Source organism: Leopardus geoffroyi, chromosome B1 (genome assembly GCF_018350155.1).
Source record: "Leopardus geoffroyi isolate Oge1 chromosome B1, O.geoffroyi_Oge1_pat1.0, whole genome shotgun sequence".
Lineage (NCBI taxonomy): Eukaryota > Metazoa > Chordata > Mammalia > Carnivora > Felidae > Leopardus > Leopardus geoffroyi.
The window spans coordinates 114,090,827-114,114,261 of NC_059327.1; the positions used below are offsets into that span (position 1 = coordinate 114,090,827).

Sequence of the window (23,435 nt, forward strand, 5' to 3'; positions counted from 1 at the left end):
GCCCTGCTAAAGGTGAAGGTGAGAGATTGAAGGTAACTCTGAAATGCACCAATTCCTCAAGTAGGCTGAGCCCTGAAACATGACTTCATCTTTAAGAGCTAGGGGGAAAAAAAAGTATTGATGCCTCTAGAATTAGCATTTCCTGCTGGTGTATTTGCTCAAAGGTAAAGAAAATCTCCGTGTGGCTTAGGAATAGAAAATCCTACAAAAACCACATCCATATGACTATCTGGTTTATGACAAAGGTGACACTATACTACAATGGGGAAAAGATGCATTTTCAATAAATGGTGTTGGGTTAATTTGATATTCACATAGGAGAAAAAAAGCATCTCGACTTTGACCTCACATCATGCTCAAAGTCAGTTCCCCACGAATTCAGATCTGAGTGTGAAAAGTATTCTATTTTTTATTTTTTTAGTTGTTTTTTTTTTCTTCAGTTTGGGCACAGTGCCATCCCAAACAATATAAGTTTAACATACAGTGTTATATTAGTTTCAGGTGTACAATATAGGGATTTAACAACTCTGTACATTACTCACTGCTTATCATGATAAGTGTACTCTTAATCCCCTTCACCTATTTCACCCATTTCCCCCCCTCCCCACACATACACACTCACCTGTCTGGCAACCACCAGTTTGTTTTCTATAGTTAATCCCAAGCAGGCTCCACACTGTCAGCACAGAGCCTGATGTGGGGCTCAATCTCATGAATTGTGAGATCACGACCTGAGCTGAAACCAAGAGTCAGATGCTTAACCAACTGAACCACCCAGGTGCCTCTGTTAGTTTTGTTTCTTAAATGCCACATATGAGTATTTGTCTTTCTCTATCTGACTTATTTCACTTAGACTCATACCATCTAGATCCATCCATGTTTTTACAAATGGCAAGATTTCATTATTTTTTATGGCCGAGGAATATTCCATCTCTTTGTTGTTTATCTTAATTAAAAAAAAATTAATTCTAGTATACAGTGTTATATTAGTTTCAATGAGGCTTTGGCTTTTAGAATAAACGTAGAAAAACGTCTTTATGACCTTGGAGTAAGCAAAGATTAAGAAATCTTTGGAACACAAAAAGAGATAACTATAAAGAGGAAAATAATGTTAAATTGAGTTTGTTAAAATTAAGAACTGCTGTTCGTCAAAGCTGTTGTTTAAGATAACACAATCACAACACACAGAGTGGGAGAATATATTTGCAATAAAAAACTGAAAGAAGAGTCATTTTCAGAATGATGTAAGGAACTCCCACATCTGTCTCCATATATCTATATCTATCTGTATCTATCTATATAGAGAGTACATATATATATATATATATATATATGCATATATATATATATATATATATTTGAGTCTGTTTTTTTATTTGTCTGTCTTTTTTCTTGTTAGTTTTATTTCTTTTTTTTTTAAGTTTATTTGTTTATTTTGAGAGAGAGAGAAAGAGAGAACCAGCAGGCAGGGCAATAAAGAGAGGGACAGAGAGAGGGACACTCTAGCAAATCTAAAAGACAGCTCAACAGAAAAAGGGCAAAAGATGTGAATAGATACTTTATGGGTAAGGATGCAAAAATGGACAATACATGCATTAAAATGAGTTCAACTTATTAGTCACTGGAGAAGTACAAATGAAAATACTGTGTGAAACTACTATGCCTCCCACCAGAATGTCTAAAACAAACAAACAAAAAAAGATGGAAAATACCAAGTATTGGCTATGATACAGGGAACTGAAATTCTTGTACATTGCCGATGGGAGTGTAAATTGTTAGAACCACACTAGAAAACTATTGTCAGTGTCTACTAAAACTGAACATATTGGGCATTTTCTACAACCTAACAATTCCACTTCTAAATTTACACCCAACAGAAATGCATACAGTTTTTAATCAAAAGACTTAAAATAGGATGTTTATAGCAGCACAGTTTTCAGTAGTCAAGACCCAGAAAACAAATGTCCACCAAGCAATAAGATGAACAAAAAAATTATGGTTTATTCAACACAATGGAATATCATAAAGCAGTAAGAGCAAGTGATCCACGGCTAAACACAAAATTACGCATAAATTTTACACATACTAAGCAAAGAGGTCAGACACATACTGGTATGATTCCATTTACATAAAGTACAAAAACAAACTATTTTGTCAGAGGTCAGAAACAGTGGTTACTGATGGTTGGGGGTAGTGACAAGAAAATGTCACCACAGACCCTTTTGGGTTTCCTTACCTGGGCTCTACTTGCATAGGTATGTTTAGCTTGTGAAGATTTATTCAGCATATTACATACTTATGACACATGTACTTTGTGTACTTTTCTGTGTGTGTGTGTGTGTGTGTGTGTGTGTGTGTATACAATGGTATAGTATATGTACTGTCCTGTATAATATACTGTATATATAATAACATAGGTATTATACAATTTTCACATTGCAACCTTCTTCCAATTATAGTTTAGAACTCAAAATTCCCTGAGAAACCTCATTGTCAAGTATACTTATGTGCCCTTTGCATGAGTCTTGCAACTAACCAGCCGATCTGTTCAAGCTACAGTTTTTTTTAATTTATTTAAAATTGTTTTTTCTGGGGCGCCTGGGTGGCTCAGTCGGTTAGGCGACTGACTTCGGCTCAGGTCATGATCTCGCTGTCCGTGAGTTCGAGCCCCGCGTCGGGCTCTGTGCTGACAGCTCGGAGCCTGGAACCTGTTTCAGATTCTGTGTCTCCCTCTCTCTGACCCTCCCCTGTTCATGCTCTGTCTCTCCCTGTCTCAAAAATAAATAAAACGTTAAAAAAAAAATAAAAAAAATAAAATGATTTTTTCTTCTTTTTTAGGGCCCTCCTGGTCCAAAAGGTGATAAGGTAAGAAATTGTATAGCAGAAACAAATTAAGTTAGTGGAAATCCACTGGTATGATCTATGCTATGTTATATTTTGGTCTTTTTAATGAGCGTCCAATACAGACTTTATGCTAAAACTATCTATCATCTCATCTTCCTACTCTACAGGGAGAACAAGGTGATCAGGGACCTCGGGTAAGTTGTATTCTTCCAATCTTGGGCAGAGAATTGGTTTTCAGCTCCAAACTTATTGAATTAAAGTAACCCTGGCTTTATAACAACCTTTGTATCATGGTTTAGTAATAGCTGGCAAAAATATCATACCACTTGTAACTGAAATAGCCTTAATAATAACTAATGGGTATATCCTATAGCATTACATTAATTTGATACTGTAAACAGGTGACTGTACGGTAATTAGCCCTGCTGATGAAAGGCCAGAATCACTACTTAAAAGTCAATAGCAACCACCCATTCAAAGGCTATTGGGTCCTTCAGATTTGCATGCATTGTTTTGCAATATAGAGGCCATTTGGATTCCTGTTGAATTTGGCCCTCCTTCTTCTGTTAAACTTTGTGTGCTATTGCATAAATATGTTATATTACAGATGAAAATATTAATTCATTTTATATTTTTATTCTTCATCACAAATTTGAATAATATTTGAGTTCCTTATTTTTATGGATTTTTAAGCAGATAAAAGGTGAAATATAATTTAACATTCCGGGGAGGAGGGGCATTCTTTTATTCTTCTCAAACGTGGCTTTTTTAACCATTATAACACAATGGTGAATGCTTTGTTGTTACCTTGGTAGTGCCAAGTACTCTGCTTCACATCTGTGCCTTATTACCCAAATGTTCAGACATACTGTTCCAATGATGTAGTGGCTCCGTTCAGACATACCTCTCAATTTTCTCATGTCACTATGCACAAAAGCGAGCATTTGGTTGAAGAGTCATTTTTTACAGTGGAAAAGCACATTTAAAACTTTCAGGTTGAAAACAGAAACTGTGTAGATTTTTGTGTAAAGTTCACTGTGTGTAGACAATTATTGAATTCATTTATACTGCAGTAGGGGTTTTATTGCCAAAGAGGTAGTTGATGCAAACTTGAAAAGTTTGTAGCCTTATCTTCTCATGTTTACTAAATTAGATAAAAGCTATGCTATGACTTACTTTCCTTTCCATTTTTCAGCTGTTTCTTCACAGAAAAATAATGATTGTGCCACAGAGCATTTTGTTTCTCATGGCAATTATTCTAGCTGATGACTAGATTCAAGCTAAAAGCTCATGTTAGTGGTCAAGGAGATTAAACATCATGATATCTGTCATGGATGTGAATGGAATAAAATTCTCATAACCTTAAGTGATTAACATACAGCCACTTGTTCTGTATGTGGTGATTATTTCTCATGGCATGTCTCCATGTATTGAGTATCATTTCTTTCTACACGCAATATCAAAATCACTCAACTTGCCCTTTCCAGGTAAGGGGGAAACTGTTTCCATTCTGAGAAATCTTCTTTTGGCAAAGGAAGTGAAGGGGTGGTTCACAGCTTAGCTGTCATCAGTATGCACGCAGTCCTCATTTTCAAAAAGGTGTGTTGGCTTTCATCGTTCCAAAAAGTGATGATTGATTATAAAGCTAGGCCAAATTTTCAGGGTGAAACCTGAAACCATGTGAAATTCACCTGGTTTCATGTTGCATTACAAACTAAGACTTGGACCACGTTCCTTGCAAGTTTGGCCAAAGTTCATGAACTACTTTGACGAACCCAGACTGCCTTTCATAGCGATTTCAGCCAGTTTTCACACTGACTGAGGCCAAGTTTCACACGATTCAGGGACCATTTAGCATTTCAGGTGGAAAGCGGCAAAAATTGATCCCATTTTCTCCAGGATTTTGCTTTTTATCAAAGGAATTTGGATTGAACTTATCATGCAGGGTGAATCTTCATGGGTAAAAATCTAAATGCCCTAGAAAGTATATGTGAAAGAGAATGAGAACCTACCAAATTGCCTGTCTTTTCTCAGATTCCTAACTTAGAAACAAGACAGGTCACATTCAATTGCTCTCTGAAAAATAGATATTACTTTCTAGTAAAAAAGTATTTAGCTACTTATCAGGAAATTTATCACACAAAATAGTAAAATGAAGGCTTTATACCTCCAGAAAATTTGAAAGTAAGTTATAACTGGAAAAGTCTTCAATAGTAATGAAAATTAACTTTGGCCATATCCTCTATAGATACACTATTCCAGCTAATGCCCATGGAGGCTCTCTTTTCTAAAATGTAAATCTTTGTATTTCAATACCCTGTCCATTTTTATCCTATCAAAGCTTTTGAATTCAACTTTTTACCATTTGTTGCAAGTAATTTATTTATTTCCATAATTACCTTAACGATATGACCCTCTATCATTTCAGTTCTTTGTTAGCTCACCTATTGTTAAGGAATTTCTACTGTTTCCTTGAATACGGGCTTTTTTTTTTTTTTGTCTTTTTGGTTCCCCAAGTGTCCAACAGGAATATATTAGGCCACAGCAGGAAAAAATTAAAGACAATATAGAAATTAAGAAGGCAAAACTATTTTGAAACACTTGTACATATATTTAGCAATATACATTGAACATCTGTTATCTTCAAGATACCATGCTTAATACTATAGAAACTATAAATGGGTCTACTTTCTCTCTCTTCTACCACCACCGAATTCAACCTGCTATTATCTCATGTTCTTGACTACCATCGCAGCTTTCCAAGTAATCTTGCTTCTTCTTTTGACCCTGTATAATCCCTTTTCTACACAGCAGCCAGAGAAATCATTTTATATTGTAAATTAGATCATGTTACTCCCTGTTTTAATCCTTAGAGTGAAATCCAAACCACTTTTCTTGGACTGCATGAACTGTCAAGATTTGGCCCTTGCCCACCTCTATAACCTCATTTCACACCATTTCCTTTCCCCACACTGTGGTCCAGCCACATACTTCTCTATGTGTTCTTCAAACACATCACACTCACTCCTAACTTGATGACTTTCTCTTTGCTGTGACTTCTGGTCTTCTGGTGATTGGGTTCTTTTTATCACTGAGATTTCATCTCAAATACCTTTTTGGGGAGAACTTCTTTCCCCAAGTATCCAATCTAAATCTGAGATTATCCTATTTTGTGTATTTATTCACTTGCTTGTTATCTGCAAAACATGCCCCTCCATTTATATAAATTCCACGAGAGCAAGGGCTTGGTCTATCTTGTTCATACCACCATCACCTAGAACAGTAAGGACTCAATAAATATTTGTTGCATGTTAGAATAAAATATTATTACATCATTAATGCCTTCAAGGAGCCTATAATCTCATGGGTGCCTGAATAAGAAAACTATGTGGTTGTATAAGTCTTAAATAACTATATCAAGAGATGCTAGGTAAGTGAACATTCTTCCATTTTAAATAATCATTGGATCCTGGAAGTGGTGACACTTGAGCTGGGACTTGATAAATGGATAATCTCTAGAAGAGAAAGGGAAGAGGAAGACCTTACACCTTCCAGATAGAAGCAATAGGACAAACAGTATTACACAAGTGGGAAATGACAGGATTTATTTAAGGACAATAGTATTTTATTTGCCAAGAGTATAAGTTAAATATAGAAAAATTACATCATGTAAGGCTGGATTTTTTAAATTAAAGTTATACTGTGGAGTATTTTGAATGTGTAAGTGTGATGGGCAAAAGGAGACATTGAAGATTTTTTAGCACATCATTTGATTATAGTACCACCAGACTCTTCGGTGTTACTACCAGATGTTCTTTATGAAAATTTACTTGATGATGGTATCTTGTATAAATAAGATGGTATCTTGTATAAATAAAAAAAAGTAGAATTGGAAGAGACTGAAAGGACCAGGAAACAGTTGGTCATCCAGGACAAGGTCATAAGAGCCCGGGTTATCAGCATAATGTCCAGTCCTCAGAGGAGATGGGCTGGCTCAGTCTGCAACATTGAGTATTATTGGCGGGAAGGGGCCACACTAAGCAGAAAGCTCAGTGTCAGAATGAGAAACTCAGCAACGGGGAGGAGCTATGTTGGTGAGCCAAAGAAGAAATTCCAAAGGAGTCACCAAAATATGGGAGAGAGCTCCATGTTTTTTATGGGGCCTACCTATAAGTTTATTTTTCTCATATAATGAGAAGTTCAGAGAAGGCAATTGATGGTATTATTTATATAATTCAATGATATAACTATGGAAGTCTCTGTGAATCTCTTGACTTTTCCTTCATGATTGTAAGAAGGCTCCTTCAAGTCCAGCCATCACGTCAGTATCAGCAAGGAAAATATAGGAAGAGGAATCTGTATAAGAAAACAGAAATTTTCCCATGAATTTCATAGCAGACTTCAGCTCGTGTCTTATTAGCCAGACTGTGTCAGATAGTTACCTCACAGCTGGAAGTGAACCAAAGAGAATGGGCTTGAAAAGGAAAGTTGGGTCATCTTGTAACCAAACCAATGTGAGTTTTCTCCTTAGTGAGTTACAGATAGAGACTATACCAGGTGGAATTGTCCTACAAAGGAAACTTTATTTGCAGCAAATAAGGAGATCATAAGGAATAACTTCCAAAGCGTGACTTCCTGAGCAGGGATGAGTGGGTTCCTTTTATTTAGGGTTAGGATGAATATTCAAAAGGAGAGATTTGTCATCACATTTAAAGGTGGGCATAAGCTTGAGCAGGCATACATAGAAACCATGTCTATACATACATCATACAGTATGTTAATGAAACTTGTACTCCTCCTTGGGCAGAGATTTTTAATATTATAATGAGGTGGTGGTAACTATTGGGGAAGAGGGAGGGGCTATGGGCATGCTCTAAGAGCAAGTATAAATTGGATGAGGTCTTGGGCTCATTATTTCTGCAGGTCCTTGCTTGTTCATAGACTGGAACCATATGAGTTGATGTTGAGTCCAGGCATCTGTGGAGACTGCTAGTGGATTTGTTAGCGGAGTCTGATAAGACATAGTAGCTGATTAGGGAGAAACAGTTCTCTGAAAAACAAGCTTTAGCCTTTCTGCTAGTTCCAACTTCAATAACCCTATGTGGCACAGTTTCAATCTCACCAATAGGGTTTGCCACAAGTGCCAAGCAAAAACTCAAAGAGTGAAAACCAGGGATGACATTAATAGAGGAGAAATTAAGAAGAGAGAAATCTTTAAGCAGAAGGTGAGAGATGAATTCAATCTATATTGGATTTACATCCAAGGTCGGTGATCATTGGTGACTTGTGGCAAGATCAAGTTAAAAAAAAAAAAGCAGTCAGGGAATAAAACAGAAAGATACTGAAGTGAAAATTCAGCACAAATCTTTTATTTAGATGTAGGGTCTGATGTTGAAAAAGGATACAAAGATAGGGCTGAAGTTTCTGGCTTGATAAAATTGGTCAGAAGACAATCAGAAGTATAAATAAGTTGAATTTTAGTTATGTTGAGTTTGTGATCTTGATAAATTATTTTGTTGGGATAATGTAGCAAACAGTTGGAAGCATGAGACTGGAAATATGAGGTGGTGCCCTAACTGTTACGTAGCTGAACTGTCGCAGAGTGAGAACTGAAACTGTGGAAGCGGAAAAATAGTAAGTGAGGGAGTGAAGTGAGTGAAGGGTGCTTGGGTGGCTGAGTTGGTTAAGTGTCTGACTCTTGATATTGGCTCAGGTCATGATCTCCGTGGTCGTGAGATGGAGCTCTACATTGGGCTCTGCGCTGACAGCCTTGAGCCTGCTTGTGATTCTCTTTCTCTCTCTCTCTCTCTCTCTCTCTCTCTCTCTCCCCTTCCCCTACTTGCCGTGTCCCTCGCTCTGTCTCTCAAAAAAAAAACAAAAAAAAAACAAAAAAAAAAAACACATTTAGGGGCGCCTGGGTGGCTTAGTTAAGGTCTTAATCTTGGAGTCGTGGGTTTGAGCCCTGTGTTGGGCTCTGCACTGGGCGTGAAGCCTACTTGAAAGAAAGAAAAAAAGAAAGAAAGAAAGAAAGATAGAAAGAAAGAAAGAAAGAAAGAAAGAAAGAAAGAAAGAAAGAAAGAGAAAGAGAAAGGAAAGGGAAAGAAAAGAAAAGAAGAGAAAGGAGAGAAAGGGAGAGAGAGAGGGAGGAGAGTGGGAAGGAGGAAGGAAGGAAGAAATATCCACATTTAACAAGTGGGACAAAGAAGGAGAATCAGAAAAGAGAGTGAGAATTCAAAAGCAAAACCAGGACACTACAATGTTTTAACACTAGAGGAGGAACTACTTAAAAAAAAAAGTGGCTAATGAAATGCTCTTAATGAAAGGAAAGTCACAGGGTTGAGGTCTATGAAAAGCTTTTGATCTTGGTGTTCTGGAGTCCACACATATTAAGGGAGTACATTTTGTTAAGCAGTGAAAGTCAGATTGCAAGACGTTAAAAGGTAAATGGTAGGAAAGTTGACTATCTTTGAATACTGTTGATGGCGTATGATTTAATGCAGAAGAAAGTGGGCTAACCTTTTTGGCATGAGCTTTCTGTCAGTATACGTTGAACCAATTTTGAGCTTACAATTTTAGGTATAATATAGCAACCGTAGATATCATTTGTTTTTATTCTACAAGACACCGAGTGTTAGATTTCCACAGATGAATGCATCCTGACGTTAGAATTGCACTTTCTTCCTTGCTTCCTGGGGAGATGTCATTACAGATTTGCCATTAATCTTCAGTACATTTGTGCAAACATCGCTCTTCAGCAGTTAGGCCTTTGAGCTGTATGGTGGGGCTGGTGCTTTTTCTGTGGTATCAGTCACCAAGTCTGGGCTCCATTTTCTTCATTTCATCCTCCTAAGTTTGTATCATAGAGTTCTGAGGCTATGACGTCACCTGTATTGAAACAGAGGTTGGAGACCTGCTGTAAGGAAGTGGAGGGGCATTCCTAGACTGAACAAACATTGGACCAGGACCAGGAAGTAGTATTTCATGCATCATAATTATAATTGCTAATTATTTAGCCTTACAACTTGCTGAACACCTTTGTAGGCAAGTTACACACATCATCTCTAAGCCTTACTACAGTTCATCAAGGTAGGATAAAGGAAGGGAAGAAAGGTAGGAAAAGTGCATGCAGTGGATTTGAGATGATTCCATCCACATGGGCTGGGTTCAGGCTGGACAGGGACCAAATTCTAACTCTGCCATTATCTGTCCCTATGATTATAAGAAGTATTAGATAAAATAATGTATAAAAAATCTATAGCAGGTCCTCAACAGATCACAGATGATCATTCTATCCATGTATCACGTGAAGAATCTGGGGTGAGGTCACTTGCCCAAATTCACATAATTTGTAGGTGGTAGAAAAATGGATTCACACCCAGCTCTCTTGGCCCCTAGTTTATATCTTTTCCAGTGGATCTTGCCTGCTCCCCTATCAACAAGGTAGTTGTTATAGTCATCAACCTCGATGTGAAACAACAGGGATTTTTATCTATGGCTCAAATAATAACACCAGCAATAATGATAAAGTAATCTTATTCATCTCTTAAAATACACCAACCATTCTGTGAAGACGTACCTTATTTCAATGACCCTATGAAATAGCTGCTTTCATTTTTTCCATTTAATAGATGAGGAAACCAAGATTTAGAAAGTTTAAATATTTTGTCCAAGATAACGGAGTCAGTCAGTGGCAGAGCTAGCATTTGAGGCTAAGTGCTTACAGTTTACATTTTCCATATATTTTCTCATTTATCCTCAAAAGTAATTCTGTGAGTTAGTAGCATAAATAATAATATGACCTTTTTTTTTCTGATGAGGATTGAGCTCAAGCAGGTTAAATGACTTGTGCAAGTCATTTTTACACACATCGACCAAAAGATGATGCTGGGAGTCAAATCCAGATTTTAAGTTCTGCTTGCTATCCATGATAGCAAGCTGCCTTCACACGGCTGCTAGGACCTTTTCAACTTTCAACTTGTGAATGAGAGTGAAAAATCTGGGGAACACAAATGCAAAAAGGAGCATTTTTTCTTTGCAGTCTTTACAATTCATGCACTGTTGGCCCTCCAAAAAACAAATGAATGAGTGAATGCCCCACATCCATACCCTAGAACCTCATGCAATATAAGGGAGCAGGGCAATGCTGATCTCCAGGCAAATGACATCAAAATACCCAGTTACCTTCGTGTAATACGATTTTTCTTCGCAACTCAATGGCACCAATTTGAAAATTGTATCAAGATCCTGGTATATTTGTTATTGATTTTTTTCTTTAGGATAAATAATCAGATCAATGAAGTCTGTTTTCTGCTCTTCATAATGCTGTGTTCACATGTTGTACAAGGTATTTTGTTGATTCTGCTTTTATTCTGACCCTTTTTTTCCAAAAGATTGCATTGTATTTCTTCATCAGTCACAGAACCTGAGTGTCAAGTGTAAAAGACTTAAGACTTTCAAGGCTTTTCCCATTGTTGTCTGCACCCATTACTACCACCACCATCACTCTTCAAAGAGGACTTCTTGTTTGCCCAGTCCTAAGGGCTGCTGCCCTTGTCATGAACCACAGCCCTGGGAATCACAGTGGTACTCAAGGCTTTGATGTTAATGGCTCATATTTCTTTTCTCTATCTTAGTGACTTAAAAACATATTTTTAAAGATAAGCAAAACTGTTTTAGTGTGTAATACTGTCTTTCTACATCAGGGTACTATGCTGCTCTGAAATTGTGGCAAATTTACTAATCAAACTTAGGCAATAAGATGAACAAACATCATGATGTTATCTTTTGACTATGTATTAATCTTCTAATCAGTTGGCTACCATCACCTTGCCAAATAACACAGAGCCCTGATAAGTAAAGATTTAGTGGTTATTGGTCTCAATATCATCAGCCAACAGCTGGTTTTAAATGAGTCCTGAGCTCTCACAGTTTCAGTAAGCCACCCAAGAGCTCCATTTAACTATTTTCATAAAATTCATTCTCTTCCCAGTGTATTCAAGTAAATTTTCATAACAGCTGGGACTACACAAAACTGATAGCATCTTAAAAACATCTTCAGCAAGACAGATTAAGTTCCAGAAAAGGAAAGCATTTAGAAGTTTATTTTATTATCTTAACCTTTGTTGACTTGAATGATTAAACAGATTCTTTGGCTCTGCTAAAACATTTAGGCCTGGATATTAATTTGATGTCCTTATTTACTTAACCCTTGCCTTTCTCTTCAGCCCTAATGAATACACTACTCATTTGGTAGTGAATGTATTGCCTGTGAAAAGGGAAGGGATATAACACAATGGAAAGAAATAAATTGTGAGAAAATTGTTTTAATGCTTTCCAGATTCAGCAGGAGTTGGCATGGAAACAGAAAGCTCATTAAAATTTGCAAATGTTCTTGTATTTTTTATAATCAGAGTTCTCTTTTCAGGTTTCTCTGTCATACTTCAAACCACTAAGAGTTAGTATTGAATTAAACCTAGAAACATTTGTAAATGTGTCCTAATGTGGGTCAATTTAAAAAAATAAATTATTTTTGCAAACAATTGTTGATATGTAGACAATATTTCCCTTGGAATTTAGTGTTGTGAATTATACCTCCATTATTGCTTATGTGGCTGAGCCCATCAAATAAGAAAAAGAAAACACTTTAGGTCTTGTACATTTTTGTCTAATGTAAAAAATTATGTAAGCAAACCTATAAATAGAGTAATCCAGTGGGGTAGATTTTATACAAAGTGTTTGGAACTAAAAGTGAACAATTTGCAAACCCGTATATTAAAACAACAATAACATAATAGTGTAAAGCTTGAGAGTTGAGCCTTTAACTGAAAATTCTATTAATGACCACAGACGTATTAAAATAAAATAAAAATCCAACCCGAGGCATATCCTCTGACAAGGAATTCTGGGGAATGATGCCAACCAGTTTAAATACCCATGGATTTTCTTTCAGTATTTTTAATGCAGAATGACCTTCACAATAAAATAATTATTCATTCCATTTTATGAAGTAAAAGAAAGATTTCATTTGCCCACAGTCTTGTACTCATTGCTTATATCAACTGCAGTAGCCTCCTGTTTACTTTTGTACATGATTTATTTATCTGGATATATACCTTTCAATCTTTTCAGGTCAATGTACACCATTTCACATTTTTCTTAAAAATGAGTGAAGGGCTGCCTGGGTGGCTCAGTCAGTTAAGTGTCCGACTTCAGCTCAGGTCATGACCTTGCAGTTCATGAGTTCGAGCCCTGCATCGGGCTCTGTGCTGACAGCTCAGAAGCTGGAGCCTGCCTCAGATTCTGTGTCTTCTTCTCCCTCTGCTTCTCTCTCTCTCTCTCTCTCTCTCTCTCTCTCCCTCTCTGTCTCTCAAAAAAAAAATAAACAAAAAAAAAAGGGTGCAATGAAAGATTTTAGATAAAAGAGAATACATGCATATATATTTAACATTCCATTTATATTTTTGTTTGTATTTTTGTAAGTGCTTCCAGATATTTTCTAAATAAAGAATTCCTTGATACATTAATGACCTTCTCTCAAATACAAAATTAAACATGTTTTATTATTTTTGTCTTACAAGTTAATTTTCACCTGAATTCAAATGTAAGAGTCTTATGTTTATTAATCCACATAATAGGGAGCAATGGTTTGCATTTATGCCTGCAAGTGAAGCATATAATAAAATGTGGAGGGCGAAATAGATTTGTGGTTGATGACTTTCAATATTATATAAGGAAGAGGAAGTAAGCCTTTAGGTGAATATATTAAAATCTGTATTTGAAATGGACAAAAAATTGAACATACTGCTGTTGGTAATATCTATGAATAACGAGCATATTGCAAATAGGAAATACAGAAACTGATGAGCAATTTACACTAACAAAATCCAACACAATTCCCACACTTCTTTTTCCATCATTTCCAAATGCAGAATTATAGTTGCAACAAAAATGTTAATGAAGTGGATTCACCAAATAGAAATCAAGAAAGTATGAAACAGCAGGTTTTTAATGGTGCATAAGGATTTGCAGAAGGGACTAGAATATAGGACATTATTTTTGATTCTCCCCTTCAGAATGGGGGGGGGGGGGAATAATGGCTTATGCACTGACAGATCATGTGTAGGGAGAACAGGTCCTGTAGGTCTGAATGAGATGAGCCTCTGGAAAGTCATTTAGTGCCAGACAGCAGCATCCTTTCATAAGCATACTTGCACTAATGTGTCCAGCAGCTCCTTGTACCAGACATAGCCTGTAAATCACAAGTGGCAAACAGGACTGGCTTTGTAGAAAAATAAGTCAGTATAGTGACTTTGGAGGGAGTCAGGAAGCTTTGATTTTCATCTCTTAGAAGTCGGTTAAGTTTTGTTTTAAAAAATGTTGATATTCAGAGAAACCTTTACTGATCACTAGTTTTTTACATATTTTTCCCAAGTAAGCTTTTGAATGATTTCACACACATGAATAATAAAAATAGTAGTAAGAATAGCAATAGTAATAATGTAACGTTGTTTTTGTAGTTCCGTATGCCAAGAAAACTGGGCAGTCTTATCGTGCTTTATTCGTTTGTGAGTCTAGCATGAATCTGTTAGTCAAGGGACTTCAGTGGTGGAAAAGGTGGTATCCAAACCCTCTCATGTAGCGTTCAGAACATCAAAGAAATAGTAACATAGGACATTCTTTCCAGGACAGGAAGTTTAGTTAGCTGCAGACCTGAACGAATGCATTAGAATTAAGAATGAAGATAGAGAAATTATGGTAAGTAAGCAATAGGAGAGGGAAATTGATGTGGTACAGTGTCAGTGCTGTTCTGGTGTGAAGCCTCTGTACTGTGATGGGACGTGAAATAAAGAAGAAACTCACTACAACCCTAGGAAGTGCAGGCTAGCAACAGGTGGTAATTCTTGCCTTGTTCCCATATCTTCAGAAGAACTTATCAGTTTGAACATTCTGAGTGTATTGGCAAGTAAGAAAAAAGGCTGGATGAGACACCACCAAATTTTTAACTAAGATGGCATTCCATTGTGGGTTATTTTTGAAAAATTTCTTCATTCCTTGGACCTTTCATCAGGCTTATTTTCAGAAGCTGAGTTAATCTGTTTATCTAGACTGTTAAAATTGTGGCTCAACCTCGAAATATCTCACCCAACTCTTGAGCCCATTGTGACTTAGAGGAAGTCATCATGGTATGAGATTTCCGGGATGGCTGAAGGAAAATTCTCCTGCTGGTGAGGTAGGAAGTATGGAATGAGGCATGTGACTCAGGGAGCCAGGCCCAAATGCAGGGCACACCAGAGAACCTTCTAAAATATGCCTAGTTACTAAGTTGCATAGGCTGTGTTATTTTGTCTTTGTCAAGGTTTATAAGTTGTTTCTCTTATTAAGAATTATCAAACACACCTTTTACACAGCCAATTGATTAAAAATATCACACTGCATATCACTCTGTATGTAGGTGTTTATATATCAATTTTCATTTAAGAATTGTTCTGTCTATAGAGATATTTTATATACATATATAGCATGTGTGAATATTCACTTAAAATTGCAGTTGCCTATACTGTCTTTATGAAGTATAGATTATTATTCACATATAAGATCTAAATACATTCAAATGTGAACCTACTCTTTTTTATAATCTAATTCTTATTAAGAAAAGGTAGGTAATGGCCAACAGACACATGAAAAGATGTTCAACATCATTAATCCTCAGGGAAATGCAAATCAAAACCAAAATGAGATAATCACCTCACACCAGTTAGAATGGCTAGTATAAAAAAGACAAGAAATAACAGGTATTGGTGAGGATGTTGACAAAATATAACCCTTGCACAGTGTTGGTGGGAACGTTAATTGGTGCAAACACTGTGGAAAATAGTATGGAGGTTCCTCAAAAAATTAAAAATTAAATACCAGATGATTCAGTAATTCTACTACTGGGTATTTATTCAAAGAAAACAAAAACAGTAAATCAAAAGGATTTAAGCACCCCTATGTTTATTGTGGCATTATTTAAACTAGCTGAGATATGGAAGCAACCTAAGTGTCCATCAATAGATGAATGGATAAAGAAGATATGATATATATACATAATGTATTACTCAGCCCTAAGAAACAATGAAATCTTACCATCTTTGACAACATCGATAGACCTAGAGGGTCTCATACTAAGTGAATAAGTCAGAGAAAGACAAATACCATATGATGACATTTATACATGGAATCTAAAAAACAAGATAAATAAGCAAATAACAATAAAAACAAGTAGGCTCTTAAATACAGAGAACAAACTGGCCAGAGTCAAGGGAGGCACTGAGGGGATGGGAAAAATAGATAAAGAGGATTAAGAGGTACAGACTTCCAGTTATAAAATAAATTAGTCACAGAGATGTAAAGTATAACGTCAAGAAGATAGTCAATAATCTTGTAGAAAGAGAGAAATAAGAAAGAGAAAGAAAGAAAGAAAGAAAGAAAGAAAGAAAGAAAGAAAGAAAGAAAGAAAGAAAAAGAAAGAAAGAAAGAAAGAAAGAAAGAAAGAAAGAAAGAAAGAAAGAAAGAAAGAAAGAAAGAAAAGAAAGGGGAGGGAGGGAGGGAGGAAGGAGAAAGACAAAGGAAAGAAAAGACAGGCAAATATTCAAAGCAATCTGTGAAGTTTTATTGGATTAAATTGATATATCTTTCTAGTTTACCTTTCTATTCAGTGTGCCATTGCCAAATTGCTTAAAGAAAATATAAATTAACTTTTCATAATTTAATGCTTACTTTTTCTTCCTGCATGTTTTAGCCTGCCAGGAAAACTGTTCTCAATGTTTCTTTACAAAGTAAGCTGGAAACCATCATGGTAACTGTTCTTGACTATCACATCAAAATTTGGCTCTAACATTGTAGTAGAATCTACTGATTAAGCTTTTTCACTTAATACTAATTAATTAATTAATTTTTCGACAAATACTTGCCTCGACTTGAATAGCAGAGAAAGGTTTGAAACCTAGTTCAGAACTCAGTTGCCTTTTCTTAGCTGTTTTACTTCTTCATGTTTCTTAGTAGTTGAAGAAGTCATAGGGTTCTAGAATGCCAGCACCAGAATTCCTTCTTAGGGATATCAACTTTTTTTTATATGAAAGGGACTCATACATATTCTTTGCATTTAAAATAAGTTATTGTAGCACCTTGTAATTTTTCAGTCCTGATTCTTCCTTGCTGAATTTATTTTTTATCCAACTGAACCATTTTTTGAGAAAGTAAACATTGGAAAGATTGTAAATCATTAGTATAGTTTTATCAGATGTTTGAAAATCGGAAACTATTTTCTTTATATTAGCATAGCTGTTAGCCATCATATGGTAAAAAGCTGCTAGCTACAACTTAACCATTTCTATTGATTTTTTAAAACATTTCTTTGATATCATGCCTTTGTTGGTTAAAGAATTTATAATCTATGTAGCAGTATAACTTTGATGATGAACACAATAGTGAATAGTATTTTACCTTTTAATTGGATGTTATTCTTTCACTGCCAAGTGTGTAACTACTATGTTTAAATTGAGAACTTCACGCCCTAAACTCACTACACTCACCACTTTCATTTTCTGGTATGGATAAACATACATTATTTCGACTTTGACAAAGTGAAGTTTCCAAAGAAACTCCGACGTTGGGAAATTCCAGAATATAACATTATAAAGCCATTTCTTTATAAGGCCATTTTATTGCCTCCTTCTTTTTTTTTTTTTTTTTTTTTTTTGCTTAGTACAAAATTACTTTTCAGTCTTATAAACTTTTGTTTAGTAAGTTATTCATAAGTATTCAATAATACTATAAAAGGAAATTAATTTTGAGGAGTACAGGAAGAGGGGAATATCTGGAGATCTATTAGACATTTTGGATTTGTTCAGAAAATTAATGTAGAGATTTACAACTTCACCCTTCACACTTACACTTTTAGGCAGAAAAGTCAGACAAAATCGAAATAGAGAAAGCTTTTGCTATGTCACCAGCACAATGTCGAGCGTTAATGTTGTAACTCTATACTGGTCTCTGGTGTTACTTCCACTTTGGAGCCCTGTCTTTCTAATAAAATGTGTCAGCAAAGAATGCAAAGTTTGAGTCATGGTATCTACCCAGATTTTTATATAGTAACTGTTATAATAACTCAGGATTTTTAGAATGTGTCAAATCAAATGGCATGTGCCAACAGGGTTGTAGTTTGAGAAACTGTCACAATTTATACAGGATTTCTTTTTAAGGTAGAGCGTAACACCCTTGGTTATAGCAGGGGAAAGGAATTCAATGTCTTTATTTTTCCTTGTTTTTGAAATATATACAGTATTTTGTGCAACCTTCCCTCTACGTTTTGAATTAATAATTCTCATGAGGCAGAGGAGAGGCTACAAACTGGTAGCTTGTGGACCAGATTCTGAGAGAGAGAAATTTTGTTTTTCCCAAATTGGTTGCTGATATTTTAGTATTAGGCAATTTAATATAAAATTGTTCAATTAATTATTTTTAATTGAAGTATAGCTGACATGTTATATGAGTTGCAAGTGTACAACCTAATGACTTGACATTTGTATACATTATGAAATGCCCACCACAATAAGTATAGTTGCCACCTGTCCCTGTACAAAATGATTACAATATTATTTTTTTATTCCTCTTGGAAAATTGGAAGATCTATAACTAGTAGGTACACATCCCTTTATAATTTCTGTTGGCTGGAGCTGAATTGAGTCTGTCTTGCGTTAGATGGAGCACGTGTTCCTCATTACACACAGTGACACTCAGCCTACTTCATTTATTTACATATATACATTGTCCCTGTTGGCACTGGAGTTTGCAATACCTGAATTAGATATTAAGATTATTGGGGCACCTGGGTGGCCCAAGAGCATCTGACTCTTGATTTTGGCCCAGGTCGTGATCCCAGAGTCATGGGATCGAGCCCCGTGTCGGACTCTGCACTGACAGCATAGTGTCTACTTGGGATTCTCTCTCTCTCTCTCTCTCTCTCTCTCTCTCTCTCTCTCACTCTCTCTCTCTCTCTCTCTCTCTCTCTCCCTCCCTCCCTCCCTCCCCAAAATAAATAAAACATTTTTAAAAAGGAATTTTAGGGGCATCTGGGTGGCTCAGTCGGTTAAGCATCCAACTTCTGCTCAGGTCATGATCTCGTGGTTAGTGAGTTCGAGCCCTGCCTTGGGATCTGTGCTGACAGCTGGGAGCCTGGAGCCTGTTTTGGATTCTGTGTCTTCCTCTCTCTCTGCCCCTCCCTGGCTCATGCTCTTTCTCTCAAAAGTAAATAAACATTAAAAAATAAAATTAAAAATTAAAAACATTTTTGTTGAAATAAGAACTGAATAACACAAGTTTTTGTGAGTTACCCCAGTTGTATATAGAATAGAATAGTAATTAAATAATATGCAAGTAATAGTAAAGAGATAAATTTTAGGCCTTTAGTTTTTTATGTTTAAAATTAGAAACAACACAGACTTTGAAGACTTGCACTTTAGTCACTCCTTTAAGGAAAAGTCTGGCCCCAAATTTCAGAATTTCAAAAGTACACATGTTGGTTTATTACTTAAGATGATACAGCTTAGACATCTATATAGCTTATAGCTAAAATTTGTGGATATTTAAAATAATATAAAATTAGCTTCATATTTTTTTATTGGACCCAAGTGATTTCCTTTATAATACTAGTCAGTAAACTTCTAAAAATATTCTTATTTTAATGCACTTTATATGTTTTCTGGGTCTTTGTTGTTGTGGTTGCAGAATCGGTTTAATGGAAACATCTCCCCTTATAGAATTTCTAACAAAATAGTCTAGATGGATCACCAATAAAAGGCACGTTTGTTTGGAATTGCCCTTTATAACTATACTAACAATTCTTAAGAAAAAGAACTAATTTGGGATAGTATTATCTGATTTTTTTCTGTGTCTTCCTTGATATAAAATTAAATTTAAATCTGATTTTTTCTGAGGGCAACAAATATACAATTTGAGGGTGTGGCCCAAAGGATTTTTTTTAAATACCATTAAAGGGTCCTATAAGGTAGATTATATTTCCTTTTATAGAAAAGAATTGTATACTTTTGAAACATTGGTTTCTTATAGTGTTTTTAACTGTTGGACAAACAAGAACGAAAAATCCATTTTTTGTTAGAATTAAATATCTTTTGGCAGTGCCAGAAAGGGTTTCTAGATAAATCTTGTTTGTTCTATTTTAAAAAGGTGCTGAGGAGGAAGACTATATGGGTCGCAGATTTCACTTGCTGCTGTGTCAAACTTTCTCTTATAACTACAAAATAAACCCATTTCATAGCCAGCCAATTGCCTAAAAACTCTCATAGGGTATGCTTAACGCATGGTTCTTGAGTTTTATTCTAACACCTCAAGTGGCAAGGAGCTCACTCACTCTTACAAAGCAGATTAATAATTACAGACAATGCTGAATATTAGAAGGCAGACTAATGTTACAGACAGTTCTAAATAACACAAAGTAATTAAATCCTTTATTCAACAAGTGTTTATTGTTCCTTTTTTTGAATTGACATCTGCTGTTCTCTACGTCCTCTACCTTTTGTTTTAATCCTGCCTTCTGAACTAATTCCTCTTCCACATGACAGCCGTTCAGTGATCTTATAGAAACAGTGAATAAGGTTAAAATGAACCCCAAAGCCCTTCTCATCCAAACTTCATTTGCTACATCCCTCACCAAGTAATGGTCCAGCATAAGTTTGAACATGCCTTGCGGTGGTGGAGGCAGTTATGTTCCACATGCAGTTCTGAATCCATTTAAAGTAGCTCTTAGGGGCACCTGGGTGGCTCAGTAGGTTAAGTGTCCAACTTTTGGTTTTGGCTAAGGTCATGATCTCACAGTTCCTGGGATGGAGCCCCACATCTGGCTCAGTGCTGACAACATGGAGCCTGCTTGGTACCCTCTCTCTCTGCTCATTTTTTTTTCTCTCTCTCCTTTCTCTCTCTCTCTCAAAATGAATAAACTTTAAAGTAGCTCTTATTAGGGACACCTGGGTGGCTCAGTTGGTTAAGCGTCCATCTTCAGCTCAGGTCATGATCTCAGATCAAGCCCTGCATCAGCCCAAGCACAGAGCCCACTTCAGATCCTGTGCTTCCCTCTTTCTCTGCCCCTTTCCCACTTGTAACACTTGCGAGCTTTCTCTCTCTCTCTCTCTCTCTCTCAAAAATAAACATTAAATAAATAAATAAATAAATAAATAAATAAATAAAGTGCTCTTATATCCCATCTCATCTTCCCCTGCTCCAGTCATCCATTCCTCATGTGAGAATTGTGGGCTTTCTTACTATTTTGGTTGTTCTCTGCGTATGCTCCCGTCTCTGTTCTCCTTAAAGGGTAATGTCCAGAAATTAAACACATTAATGCAGCTGGACTAAATGGGAGATAGCCTCCCTTCTTCTGTTTATGTTATAGCCCGGAATTAGACTGGCTTTAAACAACATTAGCTGTCATATCATATACTGATGCATACGTTTATTATCAACTTAAATTCTAAAGTGTTTTTTCTCACTGTAACCCTTAGCTCCTCAATTGTGTTTTTATGTAGTTTATTTGTTGGATCCAAATACTAGTCCTTGCTTTTATTTCCACATTATTAGTACACTCTAATTCTGCCATCCAACAAATATTATATTTCTTCTTCTGTCCCATTTTCTGGAGATCTAAGACATAAGTGTAAAAACAGATATACATAGATAGAGAGAAATTATTCTCAGATCCAAAGTTGGAGAAGACTAATCTAATTCGCTGATACAGATGTTAAATGTTGACTGGATCAGGACTGAGAACGTGAACTACATGACCAATTAAGCACTATTATGTAGGTAAATTGTTCAATTGGTTATAAATCCACTATTTTTATTGGCTTTCAGTTCAGGTTTCTCAATTTAGTATGTAAGGATAATGTAAGAGACCCAGACAAATCTCTTGCTGTAATCTGGTTATAGGTGTGCATCCATCTATTAACAACTGTTTTTAAAAAGGAAATAAAGAAGGGGCACCTGGGTGGTTCAGTTGGTTAAGCGACTGACTCTTGATTTCAGCTCAAGTCATGATCTCATAGTTCCTGACTTCAAGCCCAGCTTCAGGTTCTGTGCTGTCAGTGTGGGGCCTGCTTGGGATTCTCTCTTTCCTCTCTCTCTCTCTCTCTCTCTCTCTCTCTCTCTCAAAAATAAATAAATAAACATTTTAAAAAGTAAATAAAGAAAATATTTTTAATGTTTTTTAATGTTTATTTATTTATGAGAGACAGAGACAGAGCACGAGTGGGGGAGGACAGAGAGAGGAGACAGAATCCAAAGCAGGCTCCAGGCTCTGAGCTGTCCAGATCAAGCCCGACACGGGGCTCAAACTCACAAACTGCGAGATCATGACCTGAGTCGAAGTCGGATGCTTAACTGACTAAGCCACCAGGCTCCCCTAAAGAAAATATTTTTAAACATCACCTTTTTGGGCTTTTTTTGCAAAATTTCTCCAACAATCTAGTCTTGACTTAACTCAATAAAATTTTACCAGTCTGTCTATATTTTGCAGAATTTATCTTCCTCCTTTTTTTTCTTCTATTCTATTTTTTTTCACAGTTCCTAAAAAAAATGATCTGAATGGTTTGATAATTATTGTGGCAAATGCTCAGTATTTTGAAAATCATTTCTTCAAGCTCTACAGTCTAAGAAAGTCATTTCTTCAGATGGATTTAGATTCCCAAAGTTTTCACTTCTAGTTTCTTCACTTTTCTTGGTGTTTTATACTACCAACATGTATGCCAATTTTTAATTGATATATATATATATATATATATATATATATATATATATATATTCAGTTTGATAGACAATTAGAAGCTAAATACGAATTGACTGCTATTGTTTTCTTGTATCAACTATTAACATTTTACTCTATATATTTTATATATATATATTTTCTGTATGATATATATATAACATTTACTCTCTCTCTCTCTCTCTCTCTATATATATATATATATATATATATATATATTTCTGTTTGATAGAGAATTAGAAGCTAAATAGGAATTGACTGCTATTGCTTTCTTGTATCACCTATTAACATTTTACTCTCTATATTTTATATATATATATATTTTTTCTGTTTGATATATATATAACATTTACTCTCTCTCTCTCTATATATATTTTTTTCTGTTTGATAGAGAATTAGAAGCTAAATAGGAATTGACTGCTATTGCTTTCTTGTATCAACTATTAACATTTTACTCTCAGTTGACCAAAGTGGGGGAAAAAAGGTCTATTCTTTTATTATTCTTCTTTTGATTCTAACTAAAAATCCTCTTCTTGCCCTTAGTATTTTTTTCCCCAAACTCAGTGGGACCTTGGTGCTCCTGACACAAATTTAAATGCTCCATGCCACTTTCCTGTATTAATCCTTTTACTTCTACTTCTTTTTTCCTTTCTTTCCTTACATTTAATTATGTTCATCATAACAAAGGAAATCATACAAAGGATAGGAGACTGGAAGGGAAATTAAGGGCCTGATAATTCACAAATTGGATAATGATGCCTTGGAAAAACTGATTCCGGTA

General features: G+C 35.7%; 1 protein-coding gene across 18 annotated transcripts in view; it reads left to right on the forward strand.

Annotated features, from left to right (window-relative positions):
• COL25A1 (collagen type XXV alpha 1 chain) overlaps nucleotides 1-23,435 on the forward strand; it is a 468,462-nt gene that overhangs the window by 309,784 nt on the left and 135,243 nt on the right. For all 18 annotated transcript variants that reach the window (XM_045470776.1, XM_045470716.1, XM_045470732.1 and 15 more), the window contains 2 exons: nucleotides 2,839-2,865; nucleotides 3,012-3,038. In XM_045470776.1, coding sequence (XP_045326732.1) covers nucleotides 2,839-2,865; nucleotides 3,012-3,038 — 54 coding nt within the window. The remainder of the gene's footprint in view (nucleotides 1-2,838; nucleotides 2,866-3,011; nucleotides 3,039-23,435) is intronic.